This window comes from Lucilia sericata, unplaced genomic scaffold, assembly GCF_015586225.1.
Source record: "Lucilia sericata isolate MDLA Ls3-8-SP2 unplaced genomic scaffold, ASM1558622v1 Contig000128F_arrow, whole genome shotgun sequence".
Taxonomy (NCBI): domain Eukaryota; kingdom Metazoa; phylum Arthropoda; class Insecta; order Diptera; family Calliphoridae; genus Lucilia; species Lucilia sericata.
Window position 1 is genome coordinate 416,162 of NW_023994160.1, and position 20,736 is coordinate 436,897.

The following is a 20,736-nucleotide window of genomic DNA, read 5'->3' on the forward strand; positions in this document are numbered from 1 at the left end:
TGATTATGCAAAGATTGTGTATGTGATGGAGTAAGATACTTGTATCTGATGGACGAGAATGGTCCTAGAGTTGTATCTGTGGAGATGTCGGAATGCCAGAAGGAGTGACGGTTGAAATGTTGGTGAAATTGGTTTAGACGTTATGCAGCTATAATACCTTAATCTTTAATTTATTGGCAATTTTCCTTCATGGCTCAGTCAAAGTAGGTCCTTGTGGCCACTGAAATAATTGAAATAATTGTCAATTGAAAATGGATCCGTGTTTCGGACTACCAATTACGTCCCCTTGGTGCTGTTGCCGAATCAACAGAAGCTATCTTAGTAGACTTTAAGAGGCGCAGGAATACACTGGGGTGAGTCTTTAGATGATGATAATGTAATGCATCAATAGGGCGTTTTCACCTGATGTTGGGTCCGCTCCTTCTATCGACTATAACCATTGATTGCCTTTTCCTTTGTCGGGGTTAGATTGAGCTTGACTCATGACATCTGTAATTCCACAAGGGGACTAATATGGCAAGAGATTAGATAGCTATACTGAACCGGAAATATACGTAAATTGCCAACTGAGTGTAAGAAGCACAATGGGGCGGTGGTGAGTCGTTTCAAAATCTCACCCAGTGGTTGAAAAAGACCACCGTGAAGTAGGCCAATAGGTGTTCACGTAAAGCATTTTGACATCTTACCGCTTTGTCTAAGGAAACAGTGCTACAGTGCCAATACGGCAGGTATTCACGTAAAGCACTTCGACATTAACCCTGCAGAGGAGTGACTATAGGACTAAGCTTTGGAAATAAGTTGGTGTGTGGCTTTGGAAATGAGTTGATGTCAAGTATATATGATACGGGATGAAGTGAGTGTTTCGAATGAATAAGAAGTATGTTGAGTCGATGGATGTAAGGTATCTTATACAAGTGATACCATTGGATTTTCCTTTTTTATCTGGTAATGTTTCTGTTCATACCAGATTTAACACAGTGTGTTTTCTGTGAGTCTACAGATTACACAGTGATGTTTTACATTTCGGAAGTTACGCTAAGGGGCTGCAATGGCCCGAGATTAGATAGTTCGAGTACTTTAACAAAGTGCTTGGGCATATCATGACATGTATAAAATTTGATACCGGCGTATAAGATACATAAAGGGGCGGTGGTGAGTCGTCAGAAAAGCTCACCCTGTGAAGGAAAAAGATACAAGTGTTCACATAAAGCATTTTGGCAACTTACAGCTTTATCTAAGGAAACAGTGCTAAGAAAATTTCGAACAATTATAACTTTTCAGGATTACTGACAAACACCCTATATCGTACAAGTTCAACAAACATGACCCAATGCTTTATGGTTCGTCCCTCTTTTACACCCATACTGTTTTAAATTAGGAAAAATCATTTAAATTTTTAATTTAGATAAACAAAGATTTTATTTTCTATATTTATATAAAAAAATGTTTGACATTTTATTTAAAATATTTTCTTAGTATTTTTCTTAAAAAGAAAATAATCATAATAATGAACACAAAATTATACAAGTGCATTTAGATAAGTTACAAAAGTTAAAAAATTACATATAAAATGCTCTTAAAAAACATACAAGTATGATGAGGATGATGAATAATAATGTTTATTGAATTGTAAAAATATTTTTGTTTCTCTTGAGAAAATTTAAATAAAATTTTACTTTAAATTTTCTTTTACATAACAAATATTTGATACAAACATTCGTTTGATACACAGTGCATTGAATATTTCTTTAACAGAGTTTTGATTTTCTTCTTCTTTTTTTTATATAAATGTTAGTTAATTAAATTTGATAATAAAGAAAAAATACTTGTTAGATAATTTAATAAAGTGATTTAGAAAATTTGGATTTTAAATACTTTTGAAAAAAGTTGAACCAAATTTTAAAAAAATTTTGTTTTTATAAAGACATTGTAAAAATGGACGCTACTTAGAAACTAATTTTAACAAAATGTATATAGTTGGTTTTGATTTATGATTTAAAAAAGTTTGATTGTAGTATGTTTTTCATAATTAAATCTAAACAGTAATGATTGATACAATATGGCAATTTTGGAGTAGTGATGGTGGTTTTGTGTGGCAACATTGGTGAGAACTTTAGAGTGTTTTTTTAAATCAATTTAATTGGCAGCATTTTCTTGTAACAATGTTGCCTCGGTGTTTTATATTTTGTGGTTGATGGCGCTGCTAAGTGTGGTTTTTGCTTAAAATTTTCTAATATTAAAATTTATTTAGTTTGCTTTATGAACAAAGTTTTGTATACAAAAAAAAAAAAAAAATTATAAAAATGATTAGTTATATTCATAACTCCCTACTCTGTACTACACAGTAGTAATTTAATTTAAAAAAATAATAATTTCTTTATAAAGGGAGCCAGATAATTTCTAAAATTCTAAAAAAAAAATAATGTTATAAAATAAAAACTTAAAATATGGTAAGAACAGAAAAGGAAATTAAATGAAAGTGAAGGGACGAATTTGTTTTTATGAATATAATGGTTAACACAATGAGATTGTGGAACACTATCAACCACGCCATGTCAACAAACTCCAACCTCGTTTAGCTGGTGGTGTAGTATTGTATAGATTATCTTGTTGTTGCTGCTGCTGCTGCTGTTCGGATTGTTGCTCTTGATCTACAGATGACCGTAGTACAGTATGTTTGAATACGGATCTCTTAAATTCCTCTGGTGATGGTTTATAGGCCTCAAGTTTATTCCGGTATTTATTGTATTGCTGTTGCGATGTCTCTGTGGTAAACGTCTGTGAGCCGCCGTACGTCTTGGAGCCGAACGAGTAGCCTCCGTAGGTTGATATTTTTTTCGTGGCTGTTGACGTGATTTGCTGTTGTAATTGTAGATGTTGTTGTTGTTGCTGTTGCGTTTGTCGTACTTTGTAGGACGCCTGTTGATAATGATGTTGATATTCATTAGAATATTTAGTATTTTCATTGTTATTGTTATTATTGTTTTTGTTATTATTGGGGTTATTGTATTGTGTATTTGTAGTAGTGCTAGTGAATTGTGTTGTTTGTTGTTGTTGTTGTGTGTTATATGTATTGTATGAATTATAATTGTTAGTTACTTTGTTATTGTTGTTGTTGTTTTCATACGTTTCAATTGAATTGCTGCTAAAACCCGTTGAACTCTCGGGAGCAGCACATAAGCCCTGATAACGTGGTGATGGTTTCATTCCATACGACGAACAGGCAGGTTTACCAACTTCATAAGGTTTTAAGCCAACTACGTTGCCACTGGAAATAAAATTAAAAAAAATTGATAAATTAAAAAGTCTAGATTATAAATTGAAACATTAAGGAAGGACCTTATTCATAACAGTTTATCAAAGGTTTATAAGACAATTTTTTTCTACAAAATTTGTTTTATAAACCTTTGGTAAATTGTTATAAAAAAGAGATTTTCTAAAATAAAACATTTCAACTAGGTTTTTTAGGAACTCAGAAGTATGAAATGCAAACATTCATTTTTATGGTCATATTATTGAAATTATCCAAGAATATATTTTAGTTTATGGATTTTAATATAAAATCTAGAAAAATTTATACTTAAGTGGGACTCGAACTCGAGCTTGAAAAATATTCAATAAATAATAAAATCTAAATATTTTTCAGCTTTATTCAAAATAATGTTTAAAACTAATTCTTACCCTGGACCATAATTGCAAACATATAATTTATTGTATTTAGTGGTATCTTTATATTCCGTAAAACCGCAACCCACCAAACTTGTTTCACCCCAAACCAACTGTAAAAAAAGAGAAAAAATTGTCAAATTTAATTCCAAACTAAATAATATAATTTAAATAAATATTTACCTGAGAATAATGACCAGTTTTCGATGACCAAGCATCACCAAATTGATATTTTTGTACTTCATCAAACCATTTCTGTATGCGAGAGGCAAAATCACCATCATCTGGTTCCAAAGGGGCGGTACTCCAAATAATAGCCATATTTTGACCCATAGTAAAACGATCTTTAGAAAAAAAAGGAACATGAAAAAATATTTCTCTCTTAATAGTTTAATTTCAAAATAAAAAAGAAACTTACTTATGGTCCTATGAGGATCATGTCTAAATTCACAATTTTCTGCCCACTGTTGAGCCCTTTGTGCCAGCTCATTATCCCATACTATTTCACGCATATTTTCAGCACCCGGTTGTCCAGGATAACGGCCGGTAGCCACTGTTTGCCTTAATCTGTTGTGTTCTTTTAGAATTATGTCTTTTTCTTCTTCTGTGATGCCAGCAGCTAAAAACAGAGAAAGAAATTTGTTTAATTAATTAGATATTCTAAAATATGGGCTAAATTTATATTTCTTTTATATTTTTTGTGACTTAACCACAAACTAGATTCTTTTTTTTTTATTAATTATTTTTTTTATTTAGTGGTTTTTTTATGAGAGTTCTTTTTTCACTGCTAACGATTGAGTCATTTCTATTTTTATTTAACAATTTTTACGATTTTAGTTTCTAGTCGCTCTTTTTTTTTTTTTTTGTTCATTGGATTAAAAATATATATAAAACTAAGAAATAATACTTTAAAATTGTTTTTAACTAATTTGAATTTAATCATTGGTTATTATTTTTTATGATTTTACGACTATTTGGTTTCTTTTACGTACCAAAGTTTTAATGCTTAAGTTAATATTTTAACGAAATCTTTTTTTTTTTTTTTTTAATAATAATTATGTAAAATGTAGAAAAAAACAACAAATAAGAGGAGGATTTCTTTGTTTTTAGTAACAAAAAATTGTGATTTGATATGTTTTTTAAATTTATGCATAAATTGTTTAAAGAGAGTGTGGATTTAATTAGCATAATTTCACGTGTCAAATATACCAATACAAAATTTTGAAAAAATATATAAAAATAAAACTAGTTTTGTGTTGTTAAATTAACAAATAAAAATTAAGCTGGTATAAATGTATGAAAAGTTATATATTTTATAATAAAAACAGGTTATTTTGTTATAATTAAATGGGCCAAAAAAAAAAGTTCAAAGGGTGTTAGACTTTAAAGAAAAGTAACTTTATTAATACAGTTTAATAAAAAGCAATTTGATTAGAAAAAGAGTTTAATTTAAAAACAAAAATTGATAGAATTTAAGCGCTTAAGCAAATAAAGAGCAAGTAAGGTTTGCAACCTCACTCTCTAGTTAAACGCCAAAGTAAATAGAGAGCAAATGTATAATTTTCTTTCTTGCTTTTTTACTAAAGACATAGAATTTGTATAAAATGTTGATTTACTTCAAAAAAATATACTCAAAAAGTATAATTAAAAGGTTTAGGGGTTAAAATTTCAGTTGTACAGTACTAATTTCAAAATCTATAACATTTTGCTCAAAAAAGGTTTAAAGTAAAAATTTTTGTATATTCTGCATTTAAAACCTTTAAAAAAGCCAAGATAAATTAACAAGAAAAACCTTAATATTTATAAAAAAATCTTTATATCACAGTGGCATTTTAAAGCTCAACAATGATTATTATCAAAATCAATTTAACTGTGAAAAACAACAAATGAACCTTAAAATTTTAATACAAAATGACAAATTGCTTATAAAAACTGATTACCACAATGATTAATTTCCGTAAAATCTAAAAAAAAACCCAAACATTATCATAAACTATTTAAAAGCCCTAAATTGAATTGGACAGACGCTGCAGAAAAGACAAAGATAAAACCACAAAATGTAATGTTAAACGTCACTTAGGACATTAATTAAAGGAACAAGCTGTAAGACTACAAAACAAAGAGATGAATAAAGTAATGTTTATAAAAGACAAGATTAAAATAAAGTACTTTATCTGTTTATTAACTATTTATCAGCGACAGACACAATAAACATAAACAATATTGATTAACTTTACAAAAAAAAAAAAAAAACAACACGAAATCCAAGAAAAAACAAAACTTCAACAATAAATGTTAAACACAATTGTTTAAGAAAAGCCATCATTTAAGTTAACAAGTATTGACGCATACATCGATAGTATGAGTAGCCGGCAACAGCAGCATTCTCATCATCAGCTGCATCAATGAAGCATTAACAAAAACGAAAGACTTAAGCAAGCAACTTGATTTTTTTTTTTTGCTGTTGTTGCTTAAGATCACTATCACTTTAAATAACGTACATATTAATCTTCTTTTTTTATAAATTTATAAAAAACTCTTAGAGTGTTTTTTTGTTAATATTTTAGAATGTATGTTTAATTTTAGTTTTGTAAAGAAAAAACTTGGTTTTAAATTAAGAAATAGTTTTTTTTTCTTATTATGTGTGTAGTGTGTTATTTTTCTGACAAATTGTATTGACTAGACAATTTGTCTAGAAAATATAAAAGATTTTCATTTACGACAACTTTTTAAAGAAAATTTACAATAATTGTTATAAACATCCTATTAAAATTTTAGTCTAATTTCTAAGAACCCTACACAGAGGGAAAAAGAAATATACACGTCTGGTACCAAATGGACACCAAAGAGTTCATAATTTTTCAATAACATCCGTTGCCAAAGTATATACATATGTACGACAACACTATGTAATGTTGACAACGCAACGTTGTCAACATTGCAACAATTTGTTGTTGAAATCCAAATTTTATAAAGTTTGGTGTAAATTTGGTACCAGGCGTGTACATTACATAGTGTTGTCGTACGTATGTATATACTTTGACAACGGATGTTATTGAAAAATTATAAACAGTTTGGTGTCAATTTGGTACCAGGCGTGTATATTTCTTTTTCCCTCTGTGTAGAAAAGAGGTTTTTTTTTCCAATTTATACAGATGATTTATCTATATAAAAAAACACTGCATTGCTCTGAAAGTCTCAAAAGAACTTTCATTTGAGCTGGTCTAGTCTCGACTGTTAAAGAAAAGTAAATCAATATGGAAGATTAATGCTGCACTTTTAATAGTCGCATGACCATATGAAGCCCTATTTCTATTCCATACATTCGAGAAACTGAGTCATATAACATAGTTTAAAAGCTACTTGCTTTAACCATAAAATCAATTAATAACAAGTTTATTATATTTAATAGAGTCTTAGAATTTGTCTATTTTGTATGTATTTATAATTTGCATAAGATTTATGAGTTTGTATTTTGTATTCAATAAAAATTCATTTAAAATTTTGTGGGTCATTTTTATTTATATTGATTTGAAAATGTTTCAAATATTCTCACACTTCCTATTTTGAAATTGCCAACAGAAAATTAACATTTAAATTATATTAATATTTCAAGATCATTTTATTAAGTTTATTTAATTGCCTAGCAGACGCCATAAAATTTTTTATTCAAATCAAATGATCTATATTTTAAATATACGAGGGTGGCTATAAACATATTTGAATTAATTGGCAAAATTTGCCAATTTCTTTAAAGAAAAACGGGAACTAACATAACGCTAGTTTTGTGGCTTTAGACTTTGCACTTGTTAGTTTAGCTCATCATGATTATGAATATCCCGCAAATCTTCCTTTTTAAAACCTTGAGTTATAAATTAAAATAAAAAACTATATTCTTTCCTTTAATTAGTGTATTATTGCAGTTTTAAGCTACTCATTAAAACTTTATAATATTTAAAAAAAATAATCATATTTTTTCATAAACACTTAAAAATAAGCCGCAAAAAGGTTTAATTTTTTCAGTTTTTTTTTTTTTCTTATTAATTTGCCCCTTTTATTGTGGTTTTTCATTTTAAATATCATTTATCATTTCACAGATATACAGCGTCTTATAAACATATTTATGCATATTTTTCTGTGGCTTATTAAAATTTTTAATTGCATTATTAGCACGAGTCTCGTTTGTTGTAAAACAGTTTTATTTATTGAAAGTTTTGCGGCTTTTAGTAGCAGACTTAAAGGCGTCATTTTTGTTAACAGATTTCCGTATTGTTTTTTTTGCAATACATTAATATTTTTTTGTCGCTTTTTTTTAACAATTATTTAAAATTACATAGAGCATGTAAAATTAATATGCATGTTAAATTGTACATTTTAGTGTTGATTTTAATTAATGTCAATTTATCTTGTTAAATTTTATATAAACAAAATGTTTGTATTATTTTGTATCATTTATTAACTTTTTAAAGTTGTCTTGTAGTTGTCATAAAAAAATATTTAACAGTCATTAAAAATAATAAGCAGGATTTCATTATATTTTTTGAATATTGTATTGATAAAAACTAATTATTAAACTAGAGCATGATGAACATTTTTTTCACTTAAACACACGCAAACTCTTGATTTATAAACAATATACAACAACTAATACTTATACACTATTTCAATTTTAAGCCTGGCAACGGCAGAGAGCATCAAGTACACAGGGGGAAAAAGAAATATACACGCCTGGTAACAATTTGACACCAAACTGTTTATAATTTTTCAATATCATCCGTTGTCAAAGTATATACATACGTACGACAACACTATGTAATGTTGACAACATTGCAACAATTCGTTGTCGAAATCTAAATTGTATACACATCCGTTGTCTAAATGTCAACAAACGTGGCAAGCTCACTATTGGCAACGGATTGTTTGTCAATAGTTATTGTTGTCAATAGTTGCGTTGTCAACATTACATAGTGTTGTCTTACGTATGTATATACATTGACAACGGATGTTATTGAATAATTATGAACTCTTTGGTGTCAATTTAGTACCAGGCGTCTATATTTCCTTTTCCCTCTGTGTATGTTTGCTCTATTTATTTTTTTATGCATGCCCATACATATGCAATGGACTCTCGTACTCTTGCTTTCAAGCGTACGCAAGCTCTCACGTTCATAAAAAACAAACAAAACTAGTCAGAGAACTTATTTTTACTATTTGCCGATATGCCCTTTTCCAATGTAGAAGAGCTTTTTGCCTATATCTGCTTCAAAATTATTTTATAATTTCTAACATCATTACAATCTTCTTACACGGAAAATATATGCTGTCGTTTTCTCTTTCTGCCCATCACTGACTATAAAAAGAACATATTACAAAAATCTTGTTACCTCAAAAGATACTGTTATAGCGCACATTTTACGATCGAATATTTGTAAACCATATTCTCTTAAAGTTCGCGTTAAACATAAATTTATTCATTCATTCATGTATTTAGAACGTCACAGCAACAAAACGCTTGTTAATTAAACGAAAAACAAGAATTCTTTATAAAAATAAAATTGGATTAAAATGTACATGACACAACACCAACTAAAACAAACTTCAAAACGTTCAAACATACATACATACATACATACAATTGTACGTGTTGCCATGGTCACGGTCAACTTCTTATAATGTTGAATTAAACTGTAAAAATTGTGTGGATTTTAAAGAGGCGGCAAAATGAAGAATACAGAACATAAAATCACACTTAAAACTCTAAAAAGGAGACATAATCACTTAAACAAGAACAAAAAGAAAAAACGGGTCCCTTTTTTTAATAAAAAAAAAACTATTTTATGTTCTTTAAGTTAAAGGCGGCATTGTATTGATCAGTAACTGCTTAAAATCATATAAAATTTAAATGTTCTCACGTTTGAGCATTGAATAGTTTTATATAAAATGCTTACAATTTAAGTTTTTTTTTTTTCTGTTTTCTCGTTTAGTTTTTAAATCTTTAACAAGTTGTAATCAATTTTATAAATTAAATGGAGAAACGGGAGAAAAAAAAAAGAACACAATATATTGATCGTTATAAACTGAAATTAAACTGAGTTAGGGATTTTATCGCTAAAAGAAGAGTTCTAAAACGGAGTTTGCTTTCATAGTTGGTAGTGGCAGGGGTGTTTAGGAGGATAGAAGAATAGCAAGTTTCTTTTTATTGCTGACTTAATGCCCAGCTCCTTTAAAATCTTTGCTGTTGACGTCACACTAAAATCTTTGGCTGCTTAAGTTATATTCATTATATCCAAATATTATTTAGTAGACATAATTATTTAAATAAAATGAATTGGTAATAAAATTGTAACGCCTGCAAGCATAAAACGTGTTGATAATTTAAGGCCTGAAGTTAAAAGCTTTAAAGTTTAAGCATAAATTCAAAAATCATATAATTGGCCCTATAAAAATCATAAACATAAAAGAAAACACCTCAATAAAAGGAAGTATTTTTATAATAATATAATATACAAGTTTTGATTTCATTTTAATGTAAGCTGTCATGTTTTTCCAAGCTTAACACTAATTAACAAAACATGAAATAAAATAATTTATTTAATTTTGAAATGAAAAAGCTTAATTTAACAATAGATTGCAATTAAAATTTAAATCTGTTTACAAATTTAAACAAATTAAGCAAAAGCATCTAAAATGATTGCTTGAAAACAAAAGACTTAAGCAACAAACTTGATTTTCTTTGTTTTGTTCTAACATTTAAAATATTGTTTTAACATTTAAGCCTTTATTTATAACAAAATTAAAACAAAAAGGTGAATAGACTACAAAACAATATTGTCAACAGAGTTTTGATTATAGAAAACATAAAAATAAATTTCTTCTAAAAAGTTTCGAACAGGTGACTACGAAATAAAACCTGTTAACATAAATTTAATTAATCAACAAATTGGAAATATGAAACGTAATCTTTTAAAATAGATATAAATCTATAAATAATAATCAATTCCTAAAGGCTATGGAAATTACATGAATTTTTTTTTTTTCATTTTAAATATTGTTTTTTTAAAAAAACTATAATCAACAAAACATACATAAAAACACATTATTTACATTTATATAGAATGATTTTATTTGCTGTTGTTTTTTTTTTGTCGTTTAAAATCTCTATGTACAAAACAGTTTATTGACTTTGGAGGCAAAAACTTGAAGAATTAATAAGATTTTAGCGTAAAAAGGCAAAAAAAAAACGCTTTAAATGACGTCAAACTTAAAAAACCTGTTGTCAAAGTATTTCTAGATTCATAAAAATTGTGTGTAAAAAAATAAACAAATAAATAAAATTGTAATAAACAATATTGAAGGAAAAATATACTACATGCATATTAATATTTACAATAATAAACAAATGCTTTGAAACTAAAAATTTTAGATACGAGATGAAAAACATGACGAGTTAAAAAAAAGCGAAATAGTTTCAGAAAATTAATGGCGAAATTATGTGATAGAGAAATGATCAGAAACGCATTAAATAAATCATAGTTTAGACTATTGTTAGCCTAGTCTATAGTATAGTCTATAGTCAAGTCTATAGTCTAATCTATAGTTTAGTTTGTAGTTTATATATAGTCCAGTCTGTAGTCTAGCCTATAGTCTAGTATATAGTCTAGACTATAGTCTAGTATATAGTCTAGCCTATAGTCTAGTATATAGTCTAGTATATAGTCTAGTATATAGTCTAGTCTATAATCTAGTCTATAGCCTAGTCTATAGTCTAGTCTATAGTCTAGTCTATAGTCTAGTCTATAGTCTAGTCTATAGTCTAGTCTATAGTCTAGTCTATAGTCTAGTCTATAGTCTAGTCTATAGTCTAGTCTATAGTCTAGTCTATAGTCTAGTCTATAGTCTAGTCTATAGTCTAGTCTACAGTCTAGTTTATAGTCTAGTCTATAGTCTAGTCTATAGTCTAGTCTATAGTCTAGTCTATAGTCTAGTTTATAGTCTAGTCTATAGTCTAGTCTATAGTCTAGTCTATAGTCTAGTCTATAGTCTAGTCTATAGTCTAGTCTATAGTCTAGTCTACAGTCTAGTCTATAGTCTAGTCTATAGTCTAGTCTATAGTCTAGTCTATAGTCTAGTCAATAGTCTAGTCTATAGTCTAGTCTATAGTCTAGTCTATAGTCTAGTCTATAGTCTAGTCTATAGTCTAGTCTATAGTCTAGTTTATTGTCTAGTCTATTGTCTAGTCTATAGTCTAGTCTATAGTCTAGTCTATAGTCTAGTCTGTAGTCTAGTCTAATCTATAGTCAAGTCTAGTCTATAATCAAGCCTAGCCTACAGTCAAGACTATAGTCTAATCTATAGTTTAGTTTATAGTTTAGCCTATTGTTTTATATATAGTCATGTCTATAGTCTAGCCTATAGTCATGTCTATAGTCTAGTCTATAGTCTAGTCAATAGTCAAGTCTATAGTCTAGTCTATGGTCTAGTCTACAGTCAAGTCTAGAGTCAGCTCTATAGTCTAGTCTATAGGATAGTCTATAGTGTAGTCTATAGTCAAGTCTATAGTCTAGTCTCTAGTCTAGTCTATATTCAAGTTTAGAATCTGGTCTATAGTCTAGTCTATAGGGTAGTCTATAGTGTAGTCGATAGTCTATTGTCTATTCTTTAGTCTAATCTATAGTCAAGTCTATAGTCTAATCTATATAAACAAGCGTTACATTTTATTTGTAGCTTTAGTTAATAATTTACAACAACGTATCTTTTATTATTTATCAATTTTAAACAAATTTATCTTCTTTAATTTTTGCAATATCCAATGTTTATTTAAACAGTTTTTATCATTAACAAAATGTATATTTAAATAAAAAATTACGCTATTTTCACTTTGAAGCGAAGCAACATGTTAATTTAGCAATTTTAAATTTTTTTCAAAAAAACGAGTTTTTTTTATAAACTTAGTTTTTTTCAAAAATGATTGCATAAATACGCATCTTGGTAACAAATATTTTTATAAATTTTTAATATCAAATGACAGATATGCTACAGAAACCAATAATTTAAAATTCAATTTGAAATTAAAAACTCGTGCATATTGAATATTTAATGAAGTGAATTTTACTTTAAAGTTTTTTGCGGTTTTGTTTAAATAAATATTTAAAAATATATTGGTGTCATTAATTTAGTTTTTTTTTTTTGCCAAAATGTTGGGTAAAGGTTTTAAATTAATAAAATTTATTTGGTTAAGATTTAATAAATACTTTAGTTGTTTATAATCTGAAATAAACTAAATGTTTTAGAATAATCAAAAAATGTTTAAAGATAAAATCAAAATTCTGAAAATTTCCCCTTTCATTTTTTTTTTTTAAATTTTATGTCAAATCATCAAATAGCTACAAATTCTCTATTAAAACAAATTATGCCAAAATAAACAGAAAAAATCTCTTCTCATAAATATTTTGTAGAATATTTAGCCAAATTTTTTAAACCCTAACGTGCTTAGAATTACCAAAATTTAGAAAAAATATTTTAAAAAAATTTTATAATTTCCAGTTATTTTGGAATTCAGTTTAAAACTTCTAAAATAACCAGGAGAAAAAACAAAACATCCAAATAAACGTAATTTATAGACGCCAAAATGTCCCATTTTTTTATTTATTTTGTTTTAACTAAAACAAAGTGTTAAGAAAATATTTATAAAACGTGAACATTTTAAATAAAATTTTATGATTTTTTCTGTAGACGTCTTTTTCTAGTTTTTGCAATAAAATGGTTGAAAGAAAAAAAGGTGCGTCTTTGAAAAAAAAAAAATAAATAATTAATATGTCAATTTCTAGTCATAATAAAATTAAAATTTGTATTTCTTTTTGCGTTGTGATCTTGCTATTGACCACATTAATGTAGAAAATATATAACTTTTTGAGAAACTAATGATTTATTTATTGCAAAATGTTTATTTACACTTTTCTGTTTAGTAGTAATAATAAGTAAATGATTCTTAAAATTAAAATGAAAGCGAAGTGCGATGAAAACAATTTTGAATGAAAAAATCGTTGAATACTAGACTATAATAAACTAAATAGTATATATTTGTCTAAAGTTTAGACTATATATACTAGACTATAGACTATAAGCTAGACTAAAGACTTGTCCAAATACTAGACTGTAAACAGGACAATAGACTTTATATTATAACTATAGGCTTGACCATATTTAACTAAACTACAGAAGAGACAATAAACTAGACTATATATAGACTGGACTATAGACTATAATATAGACTAAACTATAGATTAGACAATAGACTAGACTATAGAGAAACTATAGAGTAGACTATAGAATAAGACTATAGACCAGACTACAGAATAGACTATAGACTAGACTTCAGACTCGACTATAGACTAGACTACAGACTAGTCTACAGACTAGACTACAGACTAGACTGTAGACTAAACTATAGATTACTCTACAGACTATATATCTAGACTATAGACTATATACATATATATACAGACTGTAGACTCGACTATAGACTAGACTACAGACTAGACTACAGACTAGACTACAGACTAGACTACAGACTAGACTACAGACTAGACTATAGACTAGACTATAGACTAGACTATAGACTAGACTATAGACTAGACTAGACTAGACTATAGACTAGACTAGACTAGACTAGACTAGACTATAGACTAGACTATAGACTAGACTATAGACTAGACTAGACTAGACTATAGACTAGACTATAGACTAGACTATAGACTAGACTAGACTAGACTAGACTATAGACTAGACTAGACTATAGACTAGACTAGACTAGACTATAGACTATAGACTATAGACTAGACTATAGACTATAGACTATAGACTATAGACTATAGACTATAGACTATAGACTAGACTATAGACTAGACTAGACTATAGACTAGACTAGACTAGACTAGACTAGACTAGACTATAGACTAGACTATAGACTAGACTATAGACTAGACTATAGACTAGACTATAGACTAGACTATAGACTAGACTATAGACTAGACTATAGACTAGACTATAGACTAGACTATAGACTAGACTATAGACTAGACTATAGACTAGACTATAGACTAGACTATAGACTAGACTATAGACTAGACTATAGACTAGACTATAGACTAGACTATAGACTAGACTATAGACTAGACTATAGACTAGACTACTAGACTATAGACTAGACTATAGACTAGACTATAGACTAGACTATAGACTAGACTATAGACTATACTATAGACTATAGACTAGACTATAGACTAGACTATATACTAGACTATAGACTAGACTATAGACTAGACTATAGGCTAGACTATAGACTAGACTATAGACTAGACTATAGACTAGACTATAGCCTAGACTATAGACTAGACTATAGACGAGACTAAAAACTAGATTAAAGACTAGACTAAAGACTAGACCTTAGACTAAACTGTAAACTAGACTATAGCTTAATATACAAAACTGAAAAAAACAAACAAATTGCTGAAATTTTTCCACAGTGTAACGCATGCAAAGCATGTTCCTCCTTAAAATGTTAACTGTTATTTTGTGGTTTTGTAGTTAAACGCTTTAATTATAATTCAACGTTTGTCTTAACAAAACAATAGGCACGTTTTTTTCTATATTGACCACAATAATGAGTCAATAAAATTGTTTAACAACAATCATAATAATAATTCGTTTGACTGTAAACAATATTAAGTTGTAGTCTTGTTATTGTTGTTGCTGCTGTTATTGTTAAAACATTTTACAATAAATTTTATTAACAATGTCTGGAAGAAGAAACAAACAAAAAAAAACAACACCCAAAAAAAGTGTTAACAAAAATGTAATAAATGTCGGTTTAAATATATATTGTTTTCATTGTTCTGGTTTATGTACAAAAAAAAATGTTGTCAGTGGGTTATTGTTAAAAAAACTCTACATAAAAGATTTTTGTTATTGTTGTTTTTGTTTATAACCTGGAGTTGAGTCTCATCTTAAAGGTTGTGCTTTATACAGACATTCAGTAGACAGTCAATTTTTCAATTAACTTGATTTTTTTTTTATTGATTATGTTGTCTGTCTGTCTATCTCAATTTTAATTTTATTTTTTTAATTGTTAGTTTTTTTTTTTTTTCTTATGTAATAAATGAAAACTGTTGTTTAAATAAGCTAATAACTTTTGTGAAATTTGATTTATTAGATTGTTTATATTTTATTTAACATTTGAGAAAATTTAAATAATATATTTTGTGTTATAAAACTTTAATAGAGGAAGCTATAAATTTTCATAATTAATTAGTGTATGTTTTATGGCATGGAAAATTTTACCGAAAACTTTTAGTGGAAATTTATGATAATTTATTTTAATGTTAGGTATAAATAGTACCAAAATAAAAAGTACCTTTTTTATTGTTGATTATAGAGAAATAGTATCTAACTTTCTAGATAAAGTTGTCTTGAATGTTAAAATTTTTGTATATTGTTTTAATCCCAGACTTGTAGGGAATACACTTAGTAATACAAGTTTAAAAATGGGTTTGTCTCTAATAGGAGACCATAGATCAAATGTAAGCTAAATTGCCAAAAAAATTATACTTTTTGCACTTAAATTACTAAACTTTATGCCAACTTTAATTACAAAAAATTTCCTACAATTTCAAGATCAATAAACTAACAGCGTCAAGTGTTAATTTTGAAAAAAAAAAAAAAAATATTGAAATTCTGCACATGAGTGTCTTATTGTTTTTTCTTTTTTACTTTTAGCTTTTTAGCAATATTTGTTAAAATTTTTGTTTATTTTGCATATTATTGTTACTAAATATTAATTTAATTTCCTTATTAATTATGACACTTTACACTTACCCAATAATTTGCCACGACAGGCCAGGGCTATATTTAAACATACTGCCAGCAAACACAATTGCAGTACAATTTGTTGTAGTTTTAATTTAAACATTTTGTTATTTTTCTTATTTATTTTTTTGTACACTTTTACACAAATTTAAAACTTTTTAATTTTATTAACTTTTTAATTTTTTTGGCTTATTTATAAGACAAAATTTTTCTTACAACTTTTTGTATGATATTTGAAAACAAATTATTTTCTTATAAATATTTCTTTCTTTTAGGGTTTTGTTAAATTTTTTTAATATTTTTTTTGTAGGTGGAAAATATTTAAAAACACTTAACTTTTTTTTCTTAATTTTTATATTCAACCGATTTATTTTTTATATTATTAAATTAATTTAAATAGAAAGAAATCTTAAAAAATGACACAACTTCAATATCCACTCTCGTGTACTGGCTAGCTAGACTTGAAGGCGTCTTATGGCTTGCCGGTGGCCGCTAACGCACGTTTATATACGACCATCTTAAACAAAATTTCTAAAGTTGTCGTTTAAAACATCGCAACGTATATTTCTTTCCAAATGTTTACAACAGCAGCACTTCTCCACTCAGCACCTTTAAAATAGTTTGCATTGAGAGAGTGTTATATTTCAGTTTTCCTTGTTCATTGAATTCATTGATTAAATTTATAAATATTTAGTTTGTTTTTCAGAGAGTAGTAGTAGTAGCGTTATGTATTGTCAAATCATTGGTTAACATAGGTAATTTTACTTGTAACTAAAATAAATTGTAAAATATGTTGGTAAATTGTTAATGTTTCTCAACAATGTTGAAGAAACAAGATCTATCATTATGCATTTGTTTCGTTTTTTTGTTAAACATGTTTCACTTCTGAGAAAACATTTACAATATTCAACATGTTGCTAAATAAGATATATACATGTCAGATGTGGAAAAGTTTATGTGAAGTTTTTAATATTAATTTGGTTTAATTCAAGTAAAACGCTCTGTCGAATTTTTTATACTCACCATCAAATCATGTGTCGTAAACAAAGTGTATTTCGGAAGGTTCTATTGATATTTCATTGCTATACTCCTATTTTAAACCCAGATATTAATCATTTTTTGAGGGGAACCCTTTATGGAGGGTAGGGTCAGTTATTGACCGATCGTTATGAAATTCGGTGGAAATATTTAGGGTCCTATAAAACTGGTCGTATATCATCGTTATATTTGTATTTTTATGTAATGACCGTTAAAGCCACTTTCTAAATGGGACATTATATGGGGATAGGGTCAATTATGGACCGAATCTCCTAAAACTGGTTAAATAAATTTGGATAAATATAAAACTTATTTGTGTCGCTGTACTCGTATTTTTAAGCCTGTTATGAGCGTTAAAGTCAGTTTCTGAAGGGGTCTTATATAGGGGTTAAAGACCTTATATGGGGATGAGGTTATTTATGGAGCGTTAAAACCACTTTCTGAATGGCATCTTATATGGGGATATGGTCAATTATGGACCGATCCTTTTAAAATTGGTTGAAGAAATTTGGGTAATTTGTGTCGCTGTACTCGTATTTTTTATATCTGTAATCTCAATGGACTCTTATATAGGGCTTAAAGAGATTATATAGGGATGGGGTTAATTAAGGAGAGTTAAAGCTACTTTCTGAATGGGATCTTTGTCAATTATGGACGAATCCTCCTAGAATTGGTTGAAAAAATTTGGGTAAATATAAAACATGTTTGTGTCGCTGTACTCGTATTTTTAAGTCTGTAATGAGCATTAAAGTCAGTTTCTGAATTGGTCCTTATATAGGGGGTAAAGACTTTATATGGAGATGGAGTCAATTATGAACCGATCCTCATAAAATTTGTTAGAGAAATTTGGGTTCATATAAAACTTATTTGTGTGAAATTTAAACTTAGTTCTAGGTCAGTAATGAGCGTTAAAGTCAGTTGCTTTGGGATCAGGGACCCTTATATAGGGGGTAGAGTCTATTAAGGACTGATTATCTTAAAATTTGCTAGATATTTTGGTTCATATAAGACTCCAGCAAGTCATTAAGTCATTATTTAAACACGGGGATGACATTGGAGGCAAGTACTTACCACGCTAGCTTACAAATAGGAAGTTAGGTAAGTACTTACTACGATCAGCTGCAAATAGGGAATTGTTTCAGAAAAAAAATGTCTAACAGGATAGGTCCACTGCTTCTACTATTAGTTATCACGAAAAAAATAATTTTTTCCGTTTGTGTTACAAAGTTGGAAAAAACATGTCAAAAACATCATAAAAAGTAAGTACTTACATAATATATTATTTGTAAGTCATTACTAGACTCATTATAAGCAATGCACACGATATGTAGTAGTCATTGAAAAATAAGTTGTTGAGTAAGTATACATAATGCACACGGTATGTAGTAGTCATTGAAAAATAAGTTGTTGACTAAGTATATAAGTATATATACTAGACTCATTCTAAGCAATGCACACGGTATGTAGTAATCATTGAAGAATAAGTTGTTGAGTAAGTATAAGTCATTATACTGTTTTTTCTGGGACTTGTTTATGTCGAATTTGATTGCTATATTCTTTTTTTAAAACAGTTAACTTATTCCACTTGTATGGGAGCTAGGTGAAAGCATTGACCGATATTGTCCATTTTCAATACCAAACAAACTGCAAAATTACAACGATGTTGTTTTCGTAATGGTTTGAGTCATTTATGGGTCTTATTTAAGACGTATCCAAATTATGAACACTAACTTTAAGTTGTGTGTTAAATTTTTATATAAATTAATTTTCCATCCCTGATACAAGTATTTCTTACACTAACTCTCTCTTTATGTTGATCGTACATTGCTACAATGTTTATAAACATTTATAATGGAAACATATTAAACTACACACAAAATGTTGCCAACCATTGAGTCTCTAATATTCTTATCTCAAATAAACATTTCATTTTTAATCATTTGCTTAGAGAGTCAAGTCAAGTTCAAGTTTTTTTCGAGAGATTTTTTTCCTTTATTTTGTATTTTAAAATATGGAGGTTTTTTTTATTTTGATAACAGGTTTTTTTTAAAGTATAATTTTAACAACTACTACTTGTTCAAGTTACTTTCATTTTGTTAACATTTTTTTCGAAAGAAATAAAATTTTAAATTTCTTTAAATTTAGACACAGGAATATTTTAATTGGTCGGATTTTAAAATGAGTTTAAAATTAAATAGAAATAGATATAAAAAACATATTTTTAAAATTGAGAAAAATATTTAAATTTAAAAACTTGGTAAAATTTAAAAGGAACTGATGTTTATCCTTATCAAATTTTAATTTTATCAAACGTTTCTAAAACAAAATCCTAAAACAAAATGTAATTTATAAACTTTTAATAAAATAACAGTTCGATTATAAATGACACTTTAAATTAAATTTTCAAAAATTTTTTCCGACTGTGATTACAAATGTTGCATTTTTGTGTTCGTTAAAGATTATTCAAATAAATATTACATTCAATATTATATGAAATATTTGTATTACAATTTCGATATGTTAACTATAGTTTGAAAGTTCTAATAAATATTAAATGATGCAATATCTAATATTTTGTTAATCATATTCAAAGGAGAAAATTGTAAAAATATTCCATTATTAAAAAATCTGCATTGACATAACTTGTTCTTTTCGACCATAAACATAAAAATGTATATTCATTTGACTAAATTAGCAAATAAAATATCATAAATATTCTATAAATAACTCTCCATTAAAATGCATAAAATTACATTAATATTAATATATTTCCAAAAGAATCCATAAAATATCTAATTAAATACTTTATATTAAGTTGGTATAATATATTTTAAAAAGATAAAATTTTGTTTAAATTTTATATCTTAGTTTAATCCATATACGTGAGAGCGTATAAATTTGTTTGCGCCGAATATAGTAAAAATATGCAAATTTTATGAAAATTTTCAAAATTAATAAAACGCAACTGATAGCAAATTTTGAAATAAAATCATGTTAATCTTTGTGATTTTTTTAATTAGGCTTAAACCACTATATGATTGTTATTAATTAAGTTAAATTTAATTATCATATTGTTTACAACGTTATTTATATTTCTTAGAAAATATTTCTATGTACGTCAGCAAGATTATGCTAAAATTTTTAATTTGAAAACAAATTATACAAGAA

General features: G+C 27.4%; 1 protein-coding gene and 1 long non-coding RNA gene across 4 annotated transcripts in view; one reads left to right on the forward strand and one right to left on the reverse strand.

Moving 5' to 3' along the window:
* LOC119600926 overlaps positions 1 to 20,736 on the forward strand; it is a 169,702-nt gene that overhangs the window by 34,900 nt on the left and 114,066 nt on the right. The window lies entirely within an intron of this gene.
* On the reverse strand, positions 1,400 to 17,011 carry LOC119600924 (venom allergen 5). Of its 3 annotated transcripts, none has more exons than XM_037951515.1 (6): positions 16,540 to 17,011; positions 4,085 to 4,285; positions 3,850 to 4,010; positions 3,682 to 3,779; positions 3,128 to 3,268; positions 1,400 to 2,919 (listed from the first exon to the last, which is right to left on the reverse strand). In XM_037951515.1, exons 1-6 carry the CDS (start codon positions 16,631 to 16,633, stop codon positions 2,652 to 2,654), a joined length of 963 nt encoding a protein of 320 aa, XP_037807443.1. In that variant the 5' UTR covers positions 16,634 to 17,011; the 3' UTR covers positions 1,400 to 2,651. The 3 variants fall into 3 exon arrangements, with proteins under 3 accessions (XP_037807443.1, XP_037807442.1, XP_037807441.1); XM_037951514.1 differs by having other exon boundaries at positions 3,100 to 3,268; XM_037951513.1 differs by having other exon boundaries at positions 1,405 to 3,268; positions 16,540 to 17,010.